The 22619-nt window shown below is 38.1% G+C and overlaps 1 protein-coding gene across 1 annotated transcript in view; it reads right to left on the reverse strand.

Moving 5' to 3' along the window:
- Window positions 1–22619, reverse strand: part of PLCE1 (phospholipase C epsilon 1) — a 702162-nt gene that overhangs the window by 178238 nt on the left and 501305 nt on the right. The window contains 1 exon segment of the mRNA XM_053692317.1: window positions 18672–18817. Within this exon segment, the coding sequence (XP_053548292.1) occupies window positions 18672–18817 (146 nt within the window).

The following is a 22619-nucleotide window of genomic DNA, read 5'->3' on the forward strand; positions in this document are numbered from 1 at the left end:
TCTTAGGATTAGGACATAATGAAGGAACCACAATTTCCCTACTAATGTTGTTAGAATTCACAACTTTAGGTAAAAATTCAAAAGAAGTTCGCAACACTGCCTTATCCTGATGAAAAATCAGAAAAGGAGACTCACAAGAAAGAGCAGATAATTCAGAAACTCTTCTGGCAGAAGAGATTGCCAAAAGGAACAAAACTTTCCAAGAAAGTAATTTAATGTCCAATGAATGCATAGGTTCAAACGGAGGAGCTTGAAGAGCCCCCAGAACCAAATTCAAACTCCAAGGAGGAGAAATTGACTTAATGACAGGTTTTATACGAACCAAAGCTTGTACAAAACAATGAATATCAGGAAGATTAGCAATCTTTCTGTGAAAAAGAACAGAAAGAGCAGAGATTTGTCCTTTCAAAGAACTTGCGGATAAACCTTTATCTAAACCATCCTGAAGAAACTGTAAAATTCTCGGAATTCTAAAAGAATGCCAAGAAAAATGATGAGAAAGACACCAAGAAATATAAGTCTTCCAGACTCTATAATATATCTCTCTGGATACAGATTTACGAGCCTGTAACATAGTATTAATCACAGAGTCAGAGAAACCTCTTTGACCAAGAATCAAGCGTTCAATCTCCATACCTTTAAATTTAAGGATTTGAGATCCTGATGGAAAAAAGGACCTTGCGACAGAAGGTCTGGTCGTAGCGGAAGAGTCCACGGATGGCAAGAGGCCATCCGGACAAGATCCGCATACCAAAACCTGTGAGGCCATGCCGGAGCTACCAGCAGAACAAACGAGCATTCCTTCAGAATCTTGGAGATTACTCTTGGAAGAAGAACTAGAGGCGGAAAGATATAAGCAGGATGATACTTCCAAGGAAGTGATAATGCATCCACTGCTTCCGCCTGAGGATCCCGGGATCTGGACAGATACCTGGGAAGTTTCTTGTTTAGATGAGACGCCATCAGATCTATTTCTGGAAGCTCCCACATTTGAACAATCTGAAGAAATACCTCTGGGTGAAGAGACCATTCGCCCGGATGCAACGTTTGGCGACTGAGATAATCCGCTTCCCAATTGTCTATACCTGGGATATGAACCGCAGAGATTAGACAGGAGCTGGATTCCGCCCAAACCAGAATTTGAGATACTTCTTTCATAGCTTGAGGACTGTGAGTCCCTCCTTGATGATTGATGTATGCCACAGTAGTGACATTGTCTGTCTGAAAACAAATGAACGATTCTCTCTTCAGAAGAGGCCAAGACTGAAGAGCTCTGAAAATTGCACGGAGTTCCAAAATATTGATCGGTAATCTCACCTCCTGAGATTCCCAAACTCCTTGTGCCGTCAGAGATCCCCACACAGCTCTCCAACCTGTGAGACTTGCATCTGTTGAAATTACAGTCCAGGTCGGAAGCACAAAAGAAGCCCCCTGAATTAAACGATGGTGATCTGTCCACCACGTTAGAGAGTGTCGTACAATCGGTTTTAAAGATATTAATTGAGATATCTTTGTGTAATCCTTGCACCATTGATTCAGCATACAGAGCTGAAGAGGTCACATGTGAAAACGAGCAAAGGGGATCGCGTCCGATGCAGCAGTCATAAGACCTAGAATTTCCATGCATAAGGCTACCGAAGGGAATGATTGTGACTGAAGGTTTCGACAAGCTGAAATCAATTTTAGACGTCTCTTGTCTGTTAAAGACAGAGTCATGGACATTGAATCTATCTGGAAACCCAGAAAGGTTACCCTTGTCTGAGGAATCAATGAACTTTTTGGTGAATTGATCCTCCAACCATGATCTTGAAGAAACAACACAAGTCGATTCGTATGAGATTCTGCTAAATGTAAAGACTGAGCAAGTACCAAGATATCGTCCAAATAAGGAAATACCACAATACCCTGTTCTCTGATTACAGACAGAAGGGCACCGAGAACCTTTGTAAAAATTCTTGGAGCTGTAGCTAGGCCAAACGGCAAAGCCACAAACTGGTAATGCTTGTCCAGAAAAGAGAATCTCAGGAACTGATAATGATCTGGATGAATCGGAATATGTAGATATGCATCCTGTAAATCTATTGTGGACATAAAATGCCCTTGCTGAACAAAAGGCAAGATAGTCCTTACAGTTACCATTTTGAACGTTGGTATCCTTACATAACGATTCAATATTTTTAGATCCAGAACTGGTCTGAAGGAATTCTCCTTCTTTGGTACAATGAAGAGATTTGAATAAAACCCCATCCCCTGTTCCAGAACTGGAACTGGCATAATTACTCCAGCCAACTCTAGATCTGAAACACAATTCAGAAATGCTTGAGCTTTCACTGGATTTACTGGGACATGGGAAAGAAAAAATCTCTTTGCAGGAGGTCTCATCTTGAAACCAATTCTGTACCCTTCTGAAACAATGTTCTGAATCCAAAGATTGTGAACAGAATTGATACAAATTTCTTTGAAAAAACGTAACCTGCCCCCTACCAGCTGAGCTGGAATGAGGGCCGCACCTTCATGTGGACTTAGAAGCAGGCTTTGCCTTTCTAGAAGGCTTGGATTTATTCCAGACTGGAGATGGTTTCCAAACTGAAACTGCTCCTGAGGATGAAGGATCAGGCTTTTGTTCTTTGTTGAAACGAAAGGAACGAAAACGATTATTAGCCCTGTTTTTACCCTTAGATTTTTTATCCTGTGGTAAAAAAGTTCCTTTCCCACCAGTAACAGTTGAGATAATGGAATCCAACTGAGAACCAAATAATTTTTACACTGGAAAGAAATGGAAAGTAGAGTTGATTTAGAAGCCATATCAGCATTCCAAGTTTTAAGCCATAAAGCTCTTCTAGCTAAAATAGCTAGAGACATAAACCTGACATCAACTCTGATAATATCAAAAATGGCATCACAGATAAAATTATTAGCATGCTGAAGAAGAATAATAATATTATGAGAATCATGATCTGTTACTTGTTGTGCTAAAGTCTCCAACCAAAAAGTTGAAGCTGCAGCAACATCAGCCAAAGATATAGCAGGTCTAAGAAGATTACCTGAACACAGATAAGCTTTTCTTAGAAAGGATTCAATTTTCCTATCTAAAGGATCTTTAAACGAAGTACCATCTGACGTAGGAATAGTAGTACGTTTAGCAAGGGTAGAAATAGCCCCATCGACTTTAGGGATTTTGTCCCAAAATTCTAATCTGTCAGACGGCACAGGATATAATTGCTTAAAACGTTTAGAAGGAGTAAATGAATTACCCAATTTATCCCATTCTCTGGAAATTACTTCAGAAATAGCATTAGGAACAGGAAAAACTTCTGGAATAACCACAGGAGATTTAAATACCTTATCTAAACGTTTAGAATTAGTATCAAGAGGACCAGAATCCTCTATTTCTAAAGCAATTAGTACTTCTTTAAGTAAAGAACGAATAAATTCCATTTTAAATAAATATGAAGATTTATCAGCATCAATCTCTGAGACAGAATCCTCTGAACCAGAAGAGTCATCAGAATCAGAATGATGATGTTCATTTAAAAATTCATCTGTAGAGAGAGAAGTTTTAAAAGATTTTTTATGTTTACTAGAAGGAGAAATAACAGACATAGCCTTCTTGATGGATTCAGAAACAAAATCTCTTATGTTATCAGGAACATTCTGCACCTTAGATGTTGAGGGAACTGCAACAGGCAATGGTACATTACTAAAGGAAATATTATCTGCTTTAACAAGTTTGTCATGACAATTAATACAAACAACAGCCGGAGGAATAGCTACCAAAAGTTTACAGCAGATACACTTAGCTTTGGTAGTTCCAGCACTAGACAGCGATTTTCCTGAAGTATCTTCTGACTCAGATGCAACGTGAGACATCTTGCAATATGTAAGAGAAAAAACAACATATAAAGCAAAATTGATCAAATTCCTTAAATGACAGTTTCAGGAATGGGAAAAAATGCCAATAAACAAGCTTCTAGTAACCAGAAGCAAAGAAAAAATGAGACTGAAATAATGTGGAGACAAAAGCGACGCCCGTATTTTTTGGCGCCAAATAATACGCCCACATTGTTTGGCGCCTAAATGCTTTTTGGCGCCAAAAATGACGCCACATCCGGAACGCCGACATTTTTGGCGCAAAAGGACGTAAAAAAATGACGCAACTTCCGGCGACACGTATGACGCCGGAAACAGAAAAGATTTTTTGCGCCAAAAAAGTCAGCGCCAAGAATGACGCAATAAAATGAAGCATTTTCAGCCCCCGCGAGCCTAACAGCCCACAGGGAAAAAAAGTCAAATTTTTAAGGTAAGAAAAAATGATTGATTCAAACGCATAATCCCAAATATGAAACTGACTGTCTGAAAATAAGGAATGTTGAACATCCTGAGTCAAGGCAAATAAATGTTTGAATACATATATTTAGAACTTTATGAATAAAGTGCCCAACCATAGCTTAGAGTGTCACAGAAAATAAGATTTACTTACCCCAGGACACTCATCTACACGTTTGTAGAAAGCCAAACCAGTACTGAAACGAAAATCAGCAGAGGTAATGGTATATAAATAAGAGTATATCGTCGATCTGAAAAGGGAGGTAAGAGATGAATCTCTACGACCGATAACAGAGAACCTATGAAATAGACCCCGTAGAAGGAGATCACTGCATTCAAATAGGCAATACTCTCCTCACATCCCTCTGACATTCACTGCACGCTGAGAGGAAAACCGGGCTCCAACTTGCTGCGGAGCGCATATCAACGTAGAATCTAGCACAAACTTACTTCACCACCTCCATAGGAGGCAAAGTTTGTAAAACTGAATTGTGGGTGTGGTGAGGGGTGTATTTATAGGCATTTTGAGGTTTGGGAAACTTTGCCCCTCCTGGTAGGAATGTATATCCCATACGTCACTAGCTCATGGACTCTTGCTAATTACATGAAAGAAATTGGTAATGCTTGTCTAGAATTGAGAATCTCAAAAACCAATAGTGGTCTGGATGAATCGGAATATGAAGAGATGCATCCTGTAAGTCTATCGTTAAACATTTAAACGAGAATGAGATAGTCTGACATTCACAATTCTAATATTCAACCCAAACAAATAGAATTTCTGGATATCTCTTTAAACTGGGGGACTGAAGGCGAGATTTGTACTTTTTTCAAGAAAGTAGATAGCAATAACTTCCTACACTTCACAAGTATTCACCTGAAAAGTTTGAAAACAAATATCTCATTCAGTCAATTCCACAGGATTAGGAGAAACAGTAGCACTTTAGAAACCTACGATGAACAATCTCCTATTTTAGTAGAGAGATTTTTGGCAAAGGGATATCCTCTTCCTTTCATTAAAAGGAGCCAATAAAGAGCAAGAGACCTAGATAGGACCACAATACTTAAGGGCAAAACAAAAAACATGACCCATAATAAAGAATTTAAAAACACCATACAACCCAGGTTCATAACTCAGTATAGTTCCAATCATAGAGCCATTAAGAAGTCCTTAGTCAACCATCGGCACATCTTACAGAAGAACCCAGTCCTTAAACAGATTTTAGAAGATCAACCACTTATGACCTTTAGGAGAGCCCCTGCTCTTAAACAGAAACTTGCACCTAGCAAGATAGTAATGTCCAAAAAAGTAGGAGTTAAAAAGCTGTCACCAAAAAATCCATCTGTATGAATTTATAGATGTGGCCACCCAAGATGCTCAATGTGCAAATACATTACACCCAAGATAGTGACTGTAACTGCAAATACCACGGGAGAGGTGTTCAAGATTAAAAGTCGAATCACTTGTAACACATCTTTTGTGGTGTATGTATTATCATGCAAATGTGGCCTACAATATTTAGGACGTACGACTCACAAGGTCCGCACCAGATGGAGCGAGCACTTGTGTAACATCAAAAATAAGTCCCTTCTCCACAGTGTGCCTAGACATCATTTACAGACACACTTTGGAGAACCTTGTAGTTACCACATTACCCCCATTGAACACATTCCTCCATCACATCAATATAATAGGTACACCAAATTAAGACAAAGAGAAACGTTTTGGATATACAAGTTTCAATCTCTTTATCCCCAAGGTCTTAATGAGGTGATAGACTCTGCCACTTTCAACTGATAAGAGTATTATTTGTTCCATATACTTTAAGACAAATTTGACTATTTTTTATTGTACACTGGAGTTTATTAGTGTATATTTCATCCTTTCTATATAATCTAATTGAGCATACTATACATGTCTGTATACCTGTAGGTATAGGTCAAGTAATTATCTTGCACACCCCTTAACATAGCTCTCACACAAGTATGTAAAATTCCACATTGTGCTAATTTCATTATTGCTTATTATAATCTTAGTTGCTAACTCTATTATTCTTAGAATTGCTTTACATTAACATCACTATATTATTCCCCCACATATTTTATATATATGTTTATGTGTGTGTGTATACACATATATACACACTCACAATAAGTATCTCACCTTAGTTTCACACCTTTACACTATAATATTCTCACTCTTATTTTATATTATGATATCTTCACACCATATTATCCACATTTAGGGTGTTCCTGCAATTATTGCTAATATCTGTCAGTTTATACACTACCCATGTTATTTTTAATATAGATCTAACGTAATGTCCACCATCTGTATGCTTTTGTATGTAAGTTTGGTTTTATTCCCATATTATGTTAGGAATATAGCACTCGCACTATATCCATAATTACCACTTAGGTCGACATAGGAGCGTGTAATCTGGAAGACAGAGACTCTTTAGTAAATATTATATTGCTTAAACTATAATCTCTTTCTTAAATACCCCCATTATTATGGTAAATAGTAGTCACCTTGCTATACAATCACACGTTGCATAAGCCTTCACACCTCCAAATGGCGTGTTTGGGAGTAGTGTAATGAGTGTCTCATATGTACATCAGTGTTTTCGATCTGACGTGCCGACGGGACGCCTTTTGGCACCTCCCCCATAGCTTTTATGACTATGTCTATAGTCACATGACCAATTGCTCTTTCGTCACCTATTATCTTGTTCCTATTATTGGAAATTGACAAAATATTTTTCTTACAGGCCAGGTGATTGGCCATCCATGTAATTATGACAGTTTTTTCCTCACTTTCATGCTTACTACAGACGATAACCATTGTTTTTATGCTTGTAAACCTATGCATATGCACCAAACAAGTATGAAAAGCTAAAAGTTTACAATAATTTACACTGTTATGACGACGATTTTATAACACTCCTAAAAGGAGCATGATTTAGTTGTGGCACCTTCAATAAATATATATATTTTACGTTATTACACACAGATTTTTAAACTAGATTATAGATCATATAGTTATATAGAATGTTTATTATTTGGGCAATGAAATATACACTTTAAACAAAGGGTTAAGCTGTTGGGAACCTACCCCTGAGGGGGCGGACCCCAGGTGTATGTATTTTTCTACATGTTTGATTAGTAAGGTTGGTGTATTTACAGGCTATGAATTGTTTATACTTTATACATTTTTGCCTGATGAAACAGCATTGTGAAACGCTGAGAAACGCGTTGCATATACAAGGAGGACTATCCACATACCCTACCTTATGGTTCCTGTTTTTATTTGTGCTTAATTTTAATAAATCTCTTATATATATTGGAACTTTTTGCTGATTGGCTGTGATTCACCACTCACCAATCACTCCCTTGGGAGCTGTCAGCTGTGGATTATCCCCTACTCCCAGCCCTTGGGGCTCAGAGCTCCAGTGTTCCAGCTTTCCTGATACAGTGTTCCTGCTCCTGCCGTGGGGGTCCCAGTAAGCTGGGGTGCTGCTAATTTACCCAACCTGTGCCTGATAGCACTGTCTGAGTGCTCCATAAAAATGTGAGTACCCAGTATTGGGGACTTTAGGTTGAATAACCTGTTTTATACTGGTACACAAAAGCGCCTCTCCTTTTTCCTCACTTTTTCAGACTCCATGACACTTTGCTGTGAGGAGAGTGCAGCCTGATCCTGCTACATCTTATACATCTGAGCCACAGATATGTCATCCTAGAATTCACTGGGTCATCTACCTAGAGTGGAATACATTTATAGAAACTCATTTGTACTCTGACTCTATATTCATAGTTTGCTGTATATCTTGTTGTGTATATTAACATCTTGTTCTTTTTAACAGAAACAAATAAGATAAGACACATCATCTATGATAGATTAGATTTTTTGGAAAGCATCTTTGTATAACAAATTAGTTTCCAACACACACACCAGCGCCCCCTATTAGGATTTCTTGTATTAGTAATACCTTGTTTTATACTATTGTGGACATATAATGACCTTGCTGAACAAAAGACAGAATAGTCCTTATAGTCACCATTTTGAAAGTTGGCACTCTTACAAAACGATTCAAAATTTTCAGATCCAGAACTGGCCTGAATTAATTTTCTTTCTTTGGGACAATGAATAGATTTGAATAAAACCCCAGACCCTGTTCCTAAAACAGAACTGGTATGATTACCCCTGAAAGCTCCAGATCTGAAACACACTTCAGAAATACCTGAGCCTTTACTGGATTTGCTGGGATGGGTGAGAGAAAAAATCTTCTCACAGGAGGTCTTACTCTGAATCCTATTTGATACCCTTGAGAGACAATACTCTGAATCCATTTATTCTGGACAGAATCTGCCCAAATGCTTTGGAAAAATCTTAATCTGCCCCCCCACCAGCTGAGCTGGAATGAGGGCCGCAACTTCATGCAGACTTGGGGGTTGGCTTTGGTTTCTTAAACGGCTTGGATTTATTCCAACTCGAAAAAGGTTTCCAATTGGAACCAGATTCTTTGGGGGAAGGATTTGGTTTCAGTTCCTTATTTTGTCAAAAGGAACGAAAACGGTTAGAAGCTTTAGATTTACCCTTAGGTCTTTATCCTGAGGCAAAAAAACTCCCTTCCGCCCAGTGACAGTTGAAATAACCAAATCCAACTGAGAACCAAATAAATTATTACCTTGGAAAGAAAGATATAGTAATCTAGACTTAGATACCATGCCAACATTCCAATATTTGAGCCACAAAGTTCTTCTAGATAAAATAGCTAAAGACATAGATCTAACATCAATTTTGATGATATCAAAAATGGCATCACAGATAAAATGATTAGCATGTTGAAGCAAGCGAACAATGCTAGACAAATCAGGATCCATTTCCTGTTGCGCTAAACTTTCCAATCAAAAAGTTGATGCAGCTGCAACATTAGCCATATAAATGGCAGGCCTGAGAAGATAGCGAGAATATAAATAAGCTTTCCTTAGATAAGATTCAAGTTTCCTATCTAAAGGTTCCTTAAAGGAAGTACTATCTTCCATAGGAATAGTAGTACGTTTGGCAAGAGTAGAAATAACCCCATCAACTTTGGGGATCTTTTCCCAAAACTCCAATCTAACTGCTGGCAAAGGATACCATTTTTTAAACCTTGAAGAAGGGATAAAAGAAGTACCAGGCCTATTCCATTCCTTAGAAATCATATCAGAAATAGCATCAGGAAATGGAAAAACCTCTGGAGTAACCACATGAGGTTTATAAACAGAATTTAAACGTTTACTAGTTTAAGTATCAAGAGGACTAGTTTCCTCAATATCCAAAGTAATCAACACTTTTTTTTAACAAGGAACGAATATACTCAATTTTAAATAGATAAGTAGATTTGTCAGTGTCAATATCTGAGGTAGGATCTTCTGAATCAGATAGATCCTCATCAGAGGAGGATAATTCAGTATGTTGTCAGTCATTTGAAATTTCATCAACTTTATGAGAAGTTTTAAAAGACCTTTTACGCTTATTAGAAGGCGGAATAGCCGACAAAGCCTTCAGAATCGCATCAGCAATAAAATCTTTTATATTCACAGGGATATCCTGTACATTAGATGTTGAAGGAACAACAGGCATTGTACTAGTATGGATACATTCTCTGCATGTAAAAGTTAATCAAGACAACTGTTACATACTACCGCTGGAGATAATGGCCTCTAGTTATCAAGCCGTCAACCGCAAATATGCTGGAATTCCGCAGCGTATTTGTGACGAGGCTGATTCGCCATAGTTATCAAGCCCTACTGCCCAGCAAAAGTAGAATATAGTGACGTAACCTACGATCTGCCGGACTCAGTCCGACACAGATAGATGGTTACGTCACTACAGATGTTCCGAACGCAAGTTCGGCACAATCTGACTACTTTTGGTAGTTATCAAACTACTACCAGGTACGCTCGCCACTATTCCGGCCCAGCGTACCTGGATTTCAATCAGCCGCCCTGGAGGCGGCGGATCCCATAGGAATCAATGGGAGTCTGACCATAGCGAAAGCTTATGTTTGCTGCTGCCCGATATCCCATTGATTCCTCCTATGGGAGATGTCTGCACCTAACACCCTAACATGTACCTTGAGTCTAAACACCCCTAATCTGCCCCCCCCCCTACACTGCCGCAACTAAATAAACTTATTAACCCCTAAACCGCCGCTCCTGGACCCCGCCGCAACTATAATAAACATGTTAACCCCTAAACCGCCGCTCCCGGACCCCGCCGCCACCTATATTAAAGTTATTAACCCCTATCCTGCCCCCCCTATACCGCCGCCACCTATATTAAAATTATTAACCCCGGGACTTCCGGTGGGCGGCTCTAGAAGATGGCTGCAAGCTTCTGCTGCTCTGAAGAACTCTTTCCCTAATCTAAACTATATTGCCATCATTCTATGCCATCTGCATCTCCCTTGATAGGAAAGCTGTCCGGGAACCTCAAGCAGATAGAAATATACCACTCTTTTCTTCCACGGAAGTCATTTGACAAAAATAGAACCCACGAGGGACTTTGTACATATCATTTGCGGGACCGCTGCTTCAGGGAAATGGATGCAAAGTGTGAATTGACTGTGCAGATACTTGCAATTCTGCAGCCTTCACTGGATCGCATACTCATGAGCTTTGAGAGGCTACAGGACGCGGTACAAGCGGCTGGGAAGCCTCACTTTATAAGCAGTAAACCGATATACATGCCAATCTACCCTTTAGATCGCAATCCGCACAATCTGCACTGCACTTATCTACATGGATCTATCTCAATGAACTGCTCACTCGCTCCTGCTTTGGAATTAGCCGACCGCTCATCATACCGAGAGGAAAAAGATCTGCCCCCCCTACATTCGTCTTCTGATCCAGCGTGCGACCCTGGAAGGGTTGCTGGGACTCTCACTCCGCTGGAGAACGCTAGTCTTGCCCAAGATATAGGACGACTTACCGCTGAGACACCGCTTATGTCTATCTCACTACAGTCAGTCTCTTCTGAACTTGGTATGCAGCCGGCCTCTATGATTGTGGACTGCACCACGGACACCCTAATGTACATAACTCCCATCTCAGGTAGATTTTCCCCTGGCATCTTAATTGAGAGAGATGTCTATACCAGCGGGATACGCTTGTCTACACGGGGCATCTGTGAACGCAGCGCAGCAGAGCAGTCTCTTCATGTACAACAGCTAAGCTGGCCATCAGATCCACACCACGAATCGCTCGCTCTATCCAGGGCGGGAATAGGTTAATGCCAGTGGTTCCCGTTTCCTATGGTTGCTGAATAAAAACTTCTACTATTTTGATCGGCTTTTTTGCAATTGGAAGATTAACTATAGCCTGATTTATTTCTATCGCACATTGTCAGAAGAATTTAAAACGGCTTATAACAGTATGCATCTCACTTCATAGCAATGGATTGGGAGCCAGCCTATTGGCCTACTACTGTATGCGGTTACTGTTTCATGCCTCCCGTTACTGTTTTGGCCCTGTTGGCCTCTTATGTTGTTTCACGTTGTATTTATTTATTTTTCTTTTATTTATAAAATGACAGCAGACTTTATATCACACCTTAACCCCACTAATTTTCAGTATTTGGTTTGTCCCCTACAGGAGCCCCTAAACTCCCTCCCTTAAATTTTTATTTTTCTTTGTTTTTTATTTTTCATACATTTTGGTCAGTATCATTTTCAGATAAGCAACCTGGGGCAACATAACCTTTGGTATGCTTGGCATGGTACTTCACTGAGCGTAATCCTGTCTATTAATCATGAAGGGTTTGCTTTACATAATTTGCAAAAGGCTATAAGCACACTGGCGTACAACCCTGATGTAGTTTAATATTGCTGGTTCAAAAAAGTTTACAATATCGCTAGGCCAGACAGAGAGGGTTTTTATGCGCGCTAAGCTTACTGAGTGATTGCAATGCTCTTGTAGTTTATTGTCTGCAACACCCGCTTTGGCAGTTTATTATAATATCTCCACGCCTAAATTATATATATTTTCATAAAAATCTGCAAGAGGACCTACATGCTCTTTCGCTGGGGTGAGACTCTCTCTCATACTCTGTCAAATCAAACTGACTACTCTTTTTGTAATAGGGGTAAAATGTATTGCGGTATGAGATGAGGTTGCCTTGTAATGAAATCGGGTCTTGACCCGGTTGGCTGATTGCTATGTTAAAAATTCTCAGTGTCTTGTTAACACGCCTATTCCAAAGGAATTCTCGGGCAGCCCCTGTAGTGGCTTAAATCAGTTCTTATATAGGCAATCTTTATAGGATCTATGAATCGCTTGCTTTTTCTGTGCCTATCCTTGCTAATGATAATATGCTTGTTCTTGCTTCACCACTGTAAAACCTGGCTTAACGTATTGACCCTGCTTAGTGAAAAGTTTTTGTATTCGAACTATGGCACCACTAACTAGAGTTGTTCTAGACCCCTCTAATGCCATGTCTAATCATACCATCAAACACTTAGCTTAGTCTGACCATTAATACCAAATATGCCACCGAGACTGATTAACTCTGTCAAAATTAAAGAAAGATTGCAGGACTGGCTGAAATGGCTGTGAAGATGGCGATTTTTTTTTTTTTTTTTTTTTTTTATTATTATTCTATTATTCTATTATTTTTATTAATTTATGTTGTTTGTTGTGTTATGTGTTACTGTATTATTATTAAAAAAACTGAGAAGCGCAGGTGCATTATGAGACGATATTTAATCAATTTTGCTGTAACCCTGTATGGATTTCATAGACACCATGCTTTATGGAAAGAAGTTGTAGTCTCTTTGTATTCTACTATAACAACTGTGTCTTCATGCTACTATATTGATATTCAACATGTTGTGCTCATTCTATAATTTGAATTGTAATATCGCTGTAATTCTATCAGTATGTTTACTTAACCAATTGTACCTGTGTTTCTTTAATAAAAAAGAATTTAAAAAAAAAAAAAAAAATTATTAACCCCTAAACCTAAGTCTAACACTAACCCTAACCCCCCCTAACTTAAATATTATTTGAATAAATCTAAATATTACTCGTATTAACTAAATTAATCCTATTTAAAACTAAATAATTACCTGTAAAATAAACCCTAAGATAGCTACAATATAACTAATAATTATATTGTAGCTATTTTAGGATTTATTTTTATTTTACAGGCAACTTTGTATTTATTTTAACCAGGTACAATAGTTATTAAATAGTTATTAACTATTTAATAGCTACCTAGTTAAAATACTTACAAAATTACCAGTAAAATAAATCCTAACCTAAGTTACAATTAAACCTAACACTACACTATCATTAAATAAATTAAATAAATTACCTACAATTACCTAAAATTAAATTAAATTAAACTAAACTATAGTACAAAAAAACAAACACTAAATTACAGAAAATAAAAAAGAATTACAAGAAGTTTAAACTAATTACACCTAATCTAAGCCCCCTAATAAAATAATAAAGCCCCCCAAAATAAAAAAATGCCCTACCCTAGTCTAAATTACAAAGTAACCAGCTCTTTTACCAGCCCTTAAAAGGGCTTTTTGCGGGGCATTGCCTCAAATTAATCAGCTCTTTTACCTGTAAAAAAAATACAATCCCCCCAACATTAAAACCCACCACCCACATACCCCTACTCTAACCCACCCAAACCCCTTAAAAAAACCTAACACTAACCCCCTGAAGATCACCCTACCTGGAGCCGTCTTCACCCAACCGGGCCGAAATCTTCATCCAAGGTGCGCAGAGGAGGTCCTTCATCCGGAAGAAGTCTTCATCCAGGCGGCGTCTTCAATCCTTATCCATCCGGAGCGGAGCCATCTTCAAAGGAGCCGACGTGGAGCCATCCTCTTCAACTGACGACTGAACGACGAATGAAGGCTCCTTTAAGGGACGTCATCCAAGATGGCGTCCCTCGAATTCCGATTGGCTGATAGGATTCTATCAGCCAATCGGAATTAAAGTTGGAAAAATCTGATTGGCTGATTGAATCAGCCAATCAAATTGAAGTTCAATCCGATTGGCTCATTGGATCAGCCAATCGGATTGAACTTCAATCTGATTGGCTGATTCAATCAGCCAATCAGATTTTTCCTACCTTAATTCCGATTGGCTGATAGAATCCTATCAGCCAATCGGAATTCGAGGGACGCCATCTTGGATGACGTCCCTTAAAGGAACCTTCATTCGTCGTTCAGTCGTCGGTTGAAGAGGATGGCTCCACGTCGGCTCCTTTGAAGATGGCTCCGCTCCGCTCCGGATGGATGAAGATTGAAGACGCCGCCTGGATGAAGACTTCTACTGGATGAAGGACCTCCTCTGCGCACCTTGGATGAAGATTTCGGCCCGGTTGGGTGAAGACAGCTCCAGGTAGGGTGATCTTCAGGGGGTTAGTGGGTGGGTTAGAGTAGGGGTATGTGGGTGGTGGGTTTTAATGTTGGGGGGGGTTGTATTTTTTTTTTACAGGTAAAAGAGCTGATTACTTTGGGGCAATGCCCCGCAAAAAGCCCTTTTAAGGGCTGGTAAAAGAGCTGGTTACTTTGTAATTTAGACTAGGGTAGGGCATTTTTTTATTTTGGGGGGCTTTATTATTTTATTAGGGGGCTTAGATTAGGTGTAATTAGTTTAAACTTCTTGTAATTCTTTTTTATTTTCTGTAATTTAGTGTTTGTTTTTGTACTATAGTTTAGTTTATTTTATTTTATTTAATTTTAGGTAATTTATTTAATTTATTTAATGATAGTGTAGTGTTAGGTTTAATTGTAACTTAGGTTAGGATTTATTTTACAGGTAATTTTGTAAGTATTTTAACTAGGTAGCTATTAAATAGTTATTACCTATTTAATAGCTATTGTACCTAGTTAAAATAAATACAAAGTTGCCTGTAAAATAAAAATAAATCCTAAAATAGCTACAATATAATTATTAATTATATTGTAGCTATCTTAGGGTTTATTTTACAGGTAAGTATTTAGTTTTAAATAGGAATAATTTAGTTAATAATAGTAAGTTTTATTTAGATTTATTAAAAAAATATTAAAGTTAGGGGGGTGTTAGTATTAGACTTAGGTTTAGGGGTTAATAAGTTTAATATAGGTGGCGGCGGGGTCCGGGAGCGGCGGTTTAGGGGGTAAAACAGTGTAGTTTAGTGTGGGTGCTTAGTGATAGGCTATCAAAAAAGCTGCGAAGAAGCCGATGAGTAGCGAGATCGATGACTGTCAGTTAACAACAGTCCTCTGCTCATCGCTCCGTACTTGGTGCGCGGCTTCTTGACAGATTTTTTGATAACTTTGGCGAACGTATTCAGGTCCGCAGCGGCGATGGTAGGCGAGATTAGGCGAGCATATTGGGCCGGCGAATGCAGGTAAGTAGACGGCTTCATAACTAGAGGCCATAATCTCTACTAATTTACAACAGATACACTTATCTTTGGTAGAACTGTTATCAGGCAGCAGGAATCCAACAATGGTTTCTGAGACAGGATCAGATTGAGACATCTTGCAAATGTAAGAGAAAAATCAACATATAAAGCAAAATTATCAATTTCCTTATATGGCAGTTTCAGGAATGGGAAAAAAATGCAAACAGCATAGCCCTCTGAGCATAGAAAAAGGCAAGAGGCATATAGGAATGGGGTTTTAAATAATGAAATTATTTGGCGCCAAGTATGATGCACAACGCAAAATTACATTTTTTTTAGCGCTAACAATATCAGAAAATGACACACTCGCGTCATAGCAGATGCAACCTTGTGCAAGAAAACTCAGCGTCAACTAAGACGCCGGAAATGACGAATTTGCGTCACCAGACGAACCTTCGCACCAAAAATTCTCGCACCAAAAACAACGCAACGCAGTAAACATCAGCATTTTGCGACCTCGCAAGCCTAATTTTGCCTGTGAAAATTTAATGAAAAAGCAGTCAATTTGAAAAAAGACTATACCCCAGCTTAGAAAAATATTTTCCTGAATATGTTTTTTCCCAAATATGAAACTGATAGTCTTCAAAAGGAAATATGCATAAACCTGACTCATGGCAAATATAATTACAATACATATATTTAGAACTTTATATCAATACATAAAGGCCTCTAGTTATCAAGCTCCGTAAGGAGCTTGATGGCCCCTGTTTCTGGCGAGTCTTCAGACTCGCCAGAAACAGCAGTTATGAAGCAGCGGTCACAAAGACCGCTGCTCGATAACCTGTCCGCCTGCTCTGAGCAGGCGGACAGACATTGCCAGAAATCAACCCGATCGAGTATGATCGGGTTGATTGACACCCCCTTGCTGGCGGCCCATTGGCCGCGAGTCTGCAGGGGCGGCGTTGCACCAGCAGCTCTTGTGATCTGCTGGTGCAATGCTGAATACAGCGAGCGTATTGCTCGCTGTATTCAGCGAGGTCTGTCGGACCTGATCCGCACTATCGAGGCCAAAGTGTCAAACCATAGCTGAGAGTGTCTTAAGTAATAAAAACATACTTACCGAGACACCCATCCACATATAGCAGATAGCCAAACCAGTACTGAAACAGTTATCATTAGAGGTAATGAAATATGAGAGTATATCGTCGATCTGAAAAAGGGAGGTAAGAGATGAATCTCTACGACCGATAACAGAGAACCTATGAAAAGATTTCCTGCGAGGAAAACCATAGAATTCAATAGGTGATACTCCACATCCCTCTGACATTCACTGTACTTTGAGAGGAATCAGGCTTCAAAATGCTGAGAAGCGCATATCACAGAAGAAAATCAAGCACAAACTTACTTCACCACTTCCATAGGGAGGCAAAGTTTGTAAATCTGAATTGTGGGTGTGGTGAGGGGTGTATTTATAGGCATTTTGAGGTTTGGGAAACTTTGCCCCTCCTGGTAGGATTGTATATCCCAATCTGAACTTCATTTAAGCCTTAAAGGGACAGTAAACACCTTAATATTTTTATATAAAATGTTAAGTTATGTGTAAGAAAAGAGCTTTGCATTATATTTTCCTTATTTATTTTGCCCCCTTTTTATGTAATTTAACTCTAAAAAAAAATTGGATTTTCTAATATTTGGAATTTGAAATGCACTCTGCAGACTTCTCAAAAGCTAACAGCTGCTACATATATTTTCCTAATTGGCTTTAACTGATAACAACTGCAAAACAATGTAATTAAACTAACTATGGCCGTGACTAGCATTGTTGTCTGCAGACTAAAACCCAGACTGACTCCTCCGAATAAAGCGCATGGTGGTGTTTGTCTATTGAAAAATAATTGCAGTAAAATAGGTGACAATTTGTTTTAAAAATGTTGAGACTTGGCTAATATGTCATTCTATATCAACACAACAGAAATGTCTTGTAATTACATGGTGTTTACTGTAATTACAGTCTTCTGAAATTACACTTTAATTTAGGATTGTATAGGCTTTAAATGATACAACCAATTAGTAGTCAAATAGCCCAAGCCTTTAGTTTTAATGGGAATGGGTTATTAAAGGGATACTAAACCCACATTTTTTTTCTTTCATGATTCAGATCGAGCATGCAATTTTAAGCAACTTTCTAAATTAATCCTATTACAATTTTTTCTTTGTTTTCTTGCTATCCTTAATTGAAAAAGCAGGAATCTAAGGTAAGGAGCCGGCCCATTTTTGGTTCAGGACCTGGATAGCACTTGATGATTGGTGGCTGCATTTAGCCACCAATCAGCAAGCACTACCCAGGTGCTGAACCAAAAATGGGCTGACTCCTAAGCTTACATTCTTGCTTTTTAAATTAAGATAGCAAGAGAAAGAAGAAAAACTAGGAGTAAATTAGAAAGTTGCTTAAAATTGCATGCTCTATCTGAATCATGAAAGAAAATAATTGGGTTTAGTATATTTTTAAGTAGCTTGTTCCCTAAAGCCTACTAGAAAGACTGTTATGCAAGCACTAGTTCATTTCCAAAAGCACAATAATTCATGAGGCCATAGCAATGATAAATTAGCAATTATGTTTCACAGATTACATGCACACTAAATCGACTCCACTTTCTCAGACACCTCTTGCAAACTGCTGCAACGAAGCAATAATTTATAGATTGTATGTTTGATATTTCCATTCTTTCAAATATTTCAGCAACATTCAAATTGACTTTAACTAAGCTCTCTATTTTGAAAGTTTAAACATGACTGCTTTAAGCATGTAAACATAAAAAGCTCTCTGGGTCCCTCAAGAACAGTTTACAAATGTTTGTAAGTGTACAGCTATTTAAAACAGTGTCTGACTTAGTGCCAGCTCCTGTTTATGATAGCTGCTTTTACCTCTGCTGAGATAAAAAAAAATTACCTGAGTCCTGCCAGGAATTCCATCACGGCATTGTAATTGCCCATGTTCCAACAGCACTTAGCAATATGGACTAAGTGTGAGAAGACTTCACGTTTCTCCTCCATGGAACCTGCAGCTAGAATCAGCCATGTCACCCAAGAGCTAACCTAAAAGGGGACGAAAGATAAAATGTATCACTGTGTGCTACGATAGTAATCCAAATAACATAGTATATCAATTGATGGCAATTAAAGGCACATTAAACACTAAATAAATGCTAGATAGATTGATGCATTCAAAGAAAAGATTAGTCCATGAGTAACATGTAGATGTATTTTTTAAAGTTTAATTAGTTGTTTAAATATTAACAAAAGAAGTGTAAAGTTTTAGTGTCTATAAAACAATGGGAGCTGCCATATTGTAACTTAGGTTACCTTCTCTGCTGTGGCCAATTAGGGACAGTTATAAATTTGTCACTAGAGTGTGCAGCCAATTGCTGTGTGGAATATAACAGTGTTCTGCACTTCCACTTCAAACAGGAACTGAAAAGCTCACAATTTCAGAATGGAATTACAGTAAAAGGGGACAAAATAAATAGTGAAAGTATATTGCAGATTTTTTTTATATATACGATTTATCATTTAATATTACCATCTCAAAGTGTTTAATGTTCCTTTAATAAATAGTTCATACACTGTATCAGACCTGAAATTATTGTGTGAAGATCTTAAATGGATATAAAACCTTAAAAATATATTTTGTGATTCAGACAGAAAAAGTTTAGAATTTACTTCTATTATCAAATTTGCTTTGTTCTCATGATATTCTGTGTTGAAGAGATACCTAGGTAGGTGTCTTGAACACTACATGGAAGGAAATAGTGCTGCCATCTAGTGTTCTTGCAAAACTGCTGCCATATAGTGCTCCAAAAATGTGCCGGCTCCTAAGCATTGTGTCTCCCATGCCCTGGCAACAAGCACAGGGTTTCATGCAAAAATTCACTGTAATAATCACCAGCTTAATTTTAATGCAAACAACTACCAATATAGGAATGTTCTATTTAAACAAACAGTGCATACATTTTTAAACAGGTTGTTATAGATGAAACTTTATAGACTTTTGTATCACTTCCATTTCCTTTAAAGGGGTAACATTTGTAAGTAAAAAAAAAAATATAAATTTCCAAAGTCTTAAATTCCCCTTTTTTTCTATCAGTTCCAAGTGACTCCTTAAAGGGCCACTGTAAGTAAATATTTTCTATGCCTGTTACCAACTACCCACCCCAAATACGCTTTTTATCAATAGCATTTCATTAACATATCTCTACCGTATATCAGAAATCTTGTCTGCAAATGTAATTGTTTTCCAAACCCACTCCGTGGGTATCCTTTGCTCTGTACCAATCCGTTTACTACCTAGGTTTCAAAATGGCGCTTTAAACACAATTTCATTGGTTTAAGTATTTTGAACATGCAGTGCTGAAAATAGTGGGCAGGATAACGTGACATCATCGGCGAATAAAAGATATAACTTTTATAACGTTATGAAACTTCGTTTTGGAGAAAATATAGGTCAGTAGGTTTTAATTAATGTTTATTAACTTTAATATGTTAGTTGTTTAGCTTAAAAATTATAACAGAAAGTAATCCTTTAAAGTGATGGTAAATCCAAGCGTTTAACAAATGCTAGGATTTACCATCACTAAAAATAAACTCTAGTTTCTGTTATCAATTACTAAAAAAATGGGTGCTAAACTAAACCTTTCTGTGCTGAAGTATATTGCTAAAATCAGTGCCTCTGACTGCCCACGACACAGCACTCCTTTACCAATGAGGTGACGTTTCCACCTCTAAACCTATAGCCGTGCGTGTCAACTGACATCCTAGCATGGATAAAGGTGGAAACGTCACCTCATTGGTAAAGGAGCGATGTGCCATGGGCGGCCGGAGGCGCTGATTTTAGCAATATACTTCAGCACAGAAAGAATGAGTTTAGCCCCCATTTTTTAGTAATTGATGACAGAAACTAATGGTAAATCCTAGCGTTTGTTAAATGATTGGATTTAGCATCTCATCTAAGCAGGATTTTCCTCACATACAGTGTGGCATTTAACATTTTAACAAACAAGTTATATACCTGTTAAAACAGTTACATCTATTTTTTCATGATAAAACTTCATTATAATTAAACCTTTATTATGATTATGGCACTAAATGTTCTGTCATTTAAATTAAATTTCTACAACATACTTTGATGTTTGAGAAGACTGACTTGAATGAAATAAAAGATTTAACATACAAAATACCACTAATTTATCTTGTCAGAGTCCCATATAGGCCACCAAGCAAACACACAAATCAGTCATCATCATGAAAATAGACTCTTCTGAGGTAAAAGTGTGGTTGATGACTAGGGTGTTTGGTGAGAAGAGAGAGGAGGAAATACATGAAGGTGAAAAGGAGAGAAAGAGGCTATGGGGCCGATTTACCAATGTCTGACGGACATGATCTGCTGTAGCGTATCTAACTTAATACTTACACTTATGATTTTTGAAAGCAAATATTGATTTATCTTTGGGCATTGCCATATGCAATAAATCGCATCTGGCTCCTGCTTACGGCACATGCTGGATAAGGGCTATTATTCCACTCTGCTCGTCTTGTAGAGGTTATATAGTCCATATGTAGTAATCTCATATGGGATTCCCTTATACCCACTGCTAGTGTTGTATCTCTAACCTTTTTAATGCTCAAATATATCACCTTCTCATTTACCCATTGACCTGCAGCTTTCTTCCACCTTTTCTCTAAACCTTTCAAGTTATTGTTTACCTCTTTAGTTAGTAATTGTTTGTATATGTTACGGGTAATGTAAGAAATCCGGGTAATCCTAGGATTACCCGGGTAAAACGGACATTACCCAAGCGGCTGTGGGTAAAGTCTGATGTATTGTAATTCCCTCATCTACACTATTTCTTTTGCCTCCACCTAGGGGGTTGAAAGGGGGCGTCCTGCCGATCCTCTGGCATCTGTCCCAAGTGCCCCTCTTGAATCCCCCAGACGGAGGGAAAAACAAAATTTATGCTTACCAGATAAATTTCTTTCTTTCCTGGCAGGGAGAGTCCCCGACTTAATTCCTTACTGTTGAGAAAGGTTTTGCAGGTTGTCGTGCCAGAAGAAAAAATAAACGGGGAGCCGCACAAATCAAAATATCATACGGGCGGGGTCGTGGACTCTCCCTGCCACGAAAGAAAGGAATATATCTGGTAAGCATAAATTTTGTTTTCTTTCCATAAGGCAGAAATAGTCCACGACACGACTTCATTCCTTATTGTTGGGAAAACAATACCCAAGCTCCAGAGGACACTGAAGGAATAACGGGAGGGAACAAGAAAGAGGCGGACCCTAATCTGAGGGCACCACAGCCTGCAAAACCTTTCTCAACAGTAAGCAATAAAGTTGGGGACTCTCCCTGCCTTATGGAAAGAAAAAGATGGTGAAGATGGGGGAATTACAGTGCATGCTATATATGTTTGATGCGGTGACTTCACACTCTGAAGGGATTTATGATCATACATTGGGCTTTAACCACAGCCGCTTAGGTAATGTCCATTTTACCTGGGTAATCATAGGATTAAACAATCCCCGCAACATATATAAATAATAGTTTGTATTTTTCATTTTGACATCTTTAAATTATATTAAGAATAACTCTTTCCTCGCTTATAATAGGGAAGGTATTAGTCAATGACAGTATATAATGTCTGATCTGCATATAAGACATGGTCTGATCTAAAATGAATTCATGTTTGCTTTGGAATTCTATAAATTATATTAATTTTCCATTTCCCCTGCCTATAATATATTTTACTTGTTTAATTTTGGGTATAAACAAATTCAGAATATTTTTGCAAATTTTAATGCACAGTTACTATTTATTTCTTGAATTTAACTGGGGTTTTTTTTCTGT

The sequence above is a fragment of the Bombina bombina genome, chromosome 9 (genome assembly GCF_027579735.1).
Source record: "Bombina bombina isolate aBomBom1 chromosome 9, aBomBom1.pri, whole genome shotgun sequence".
NCBI lineage: Eukaryota > Metazoa > Chordata > Amphibia > Anura > Bombinatoridae > Bombina > Bombina bombina.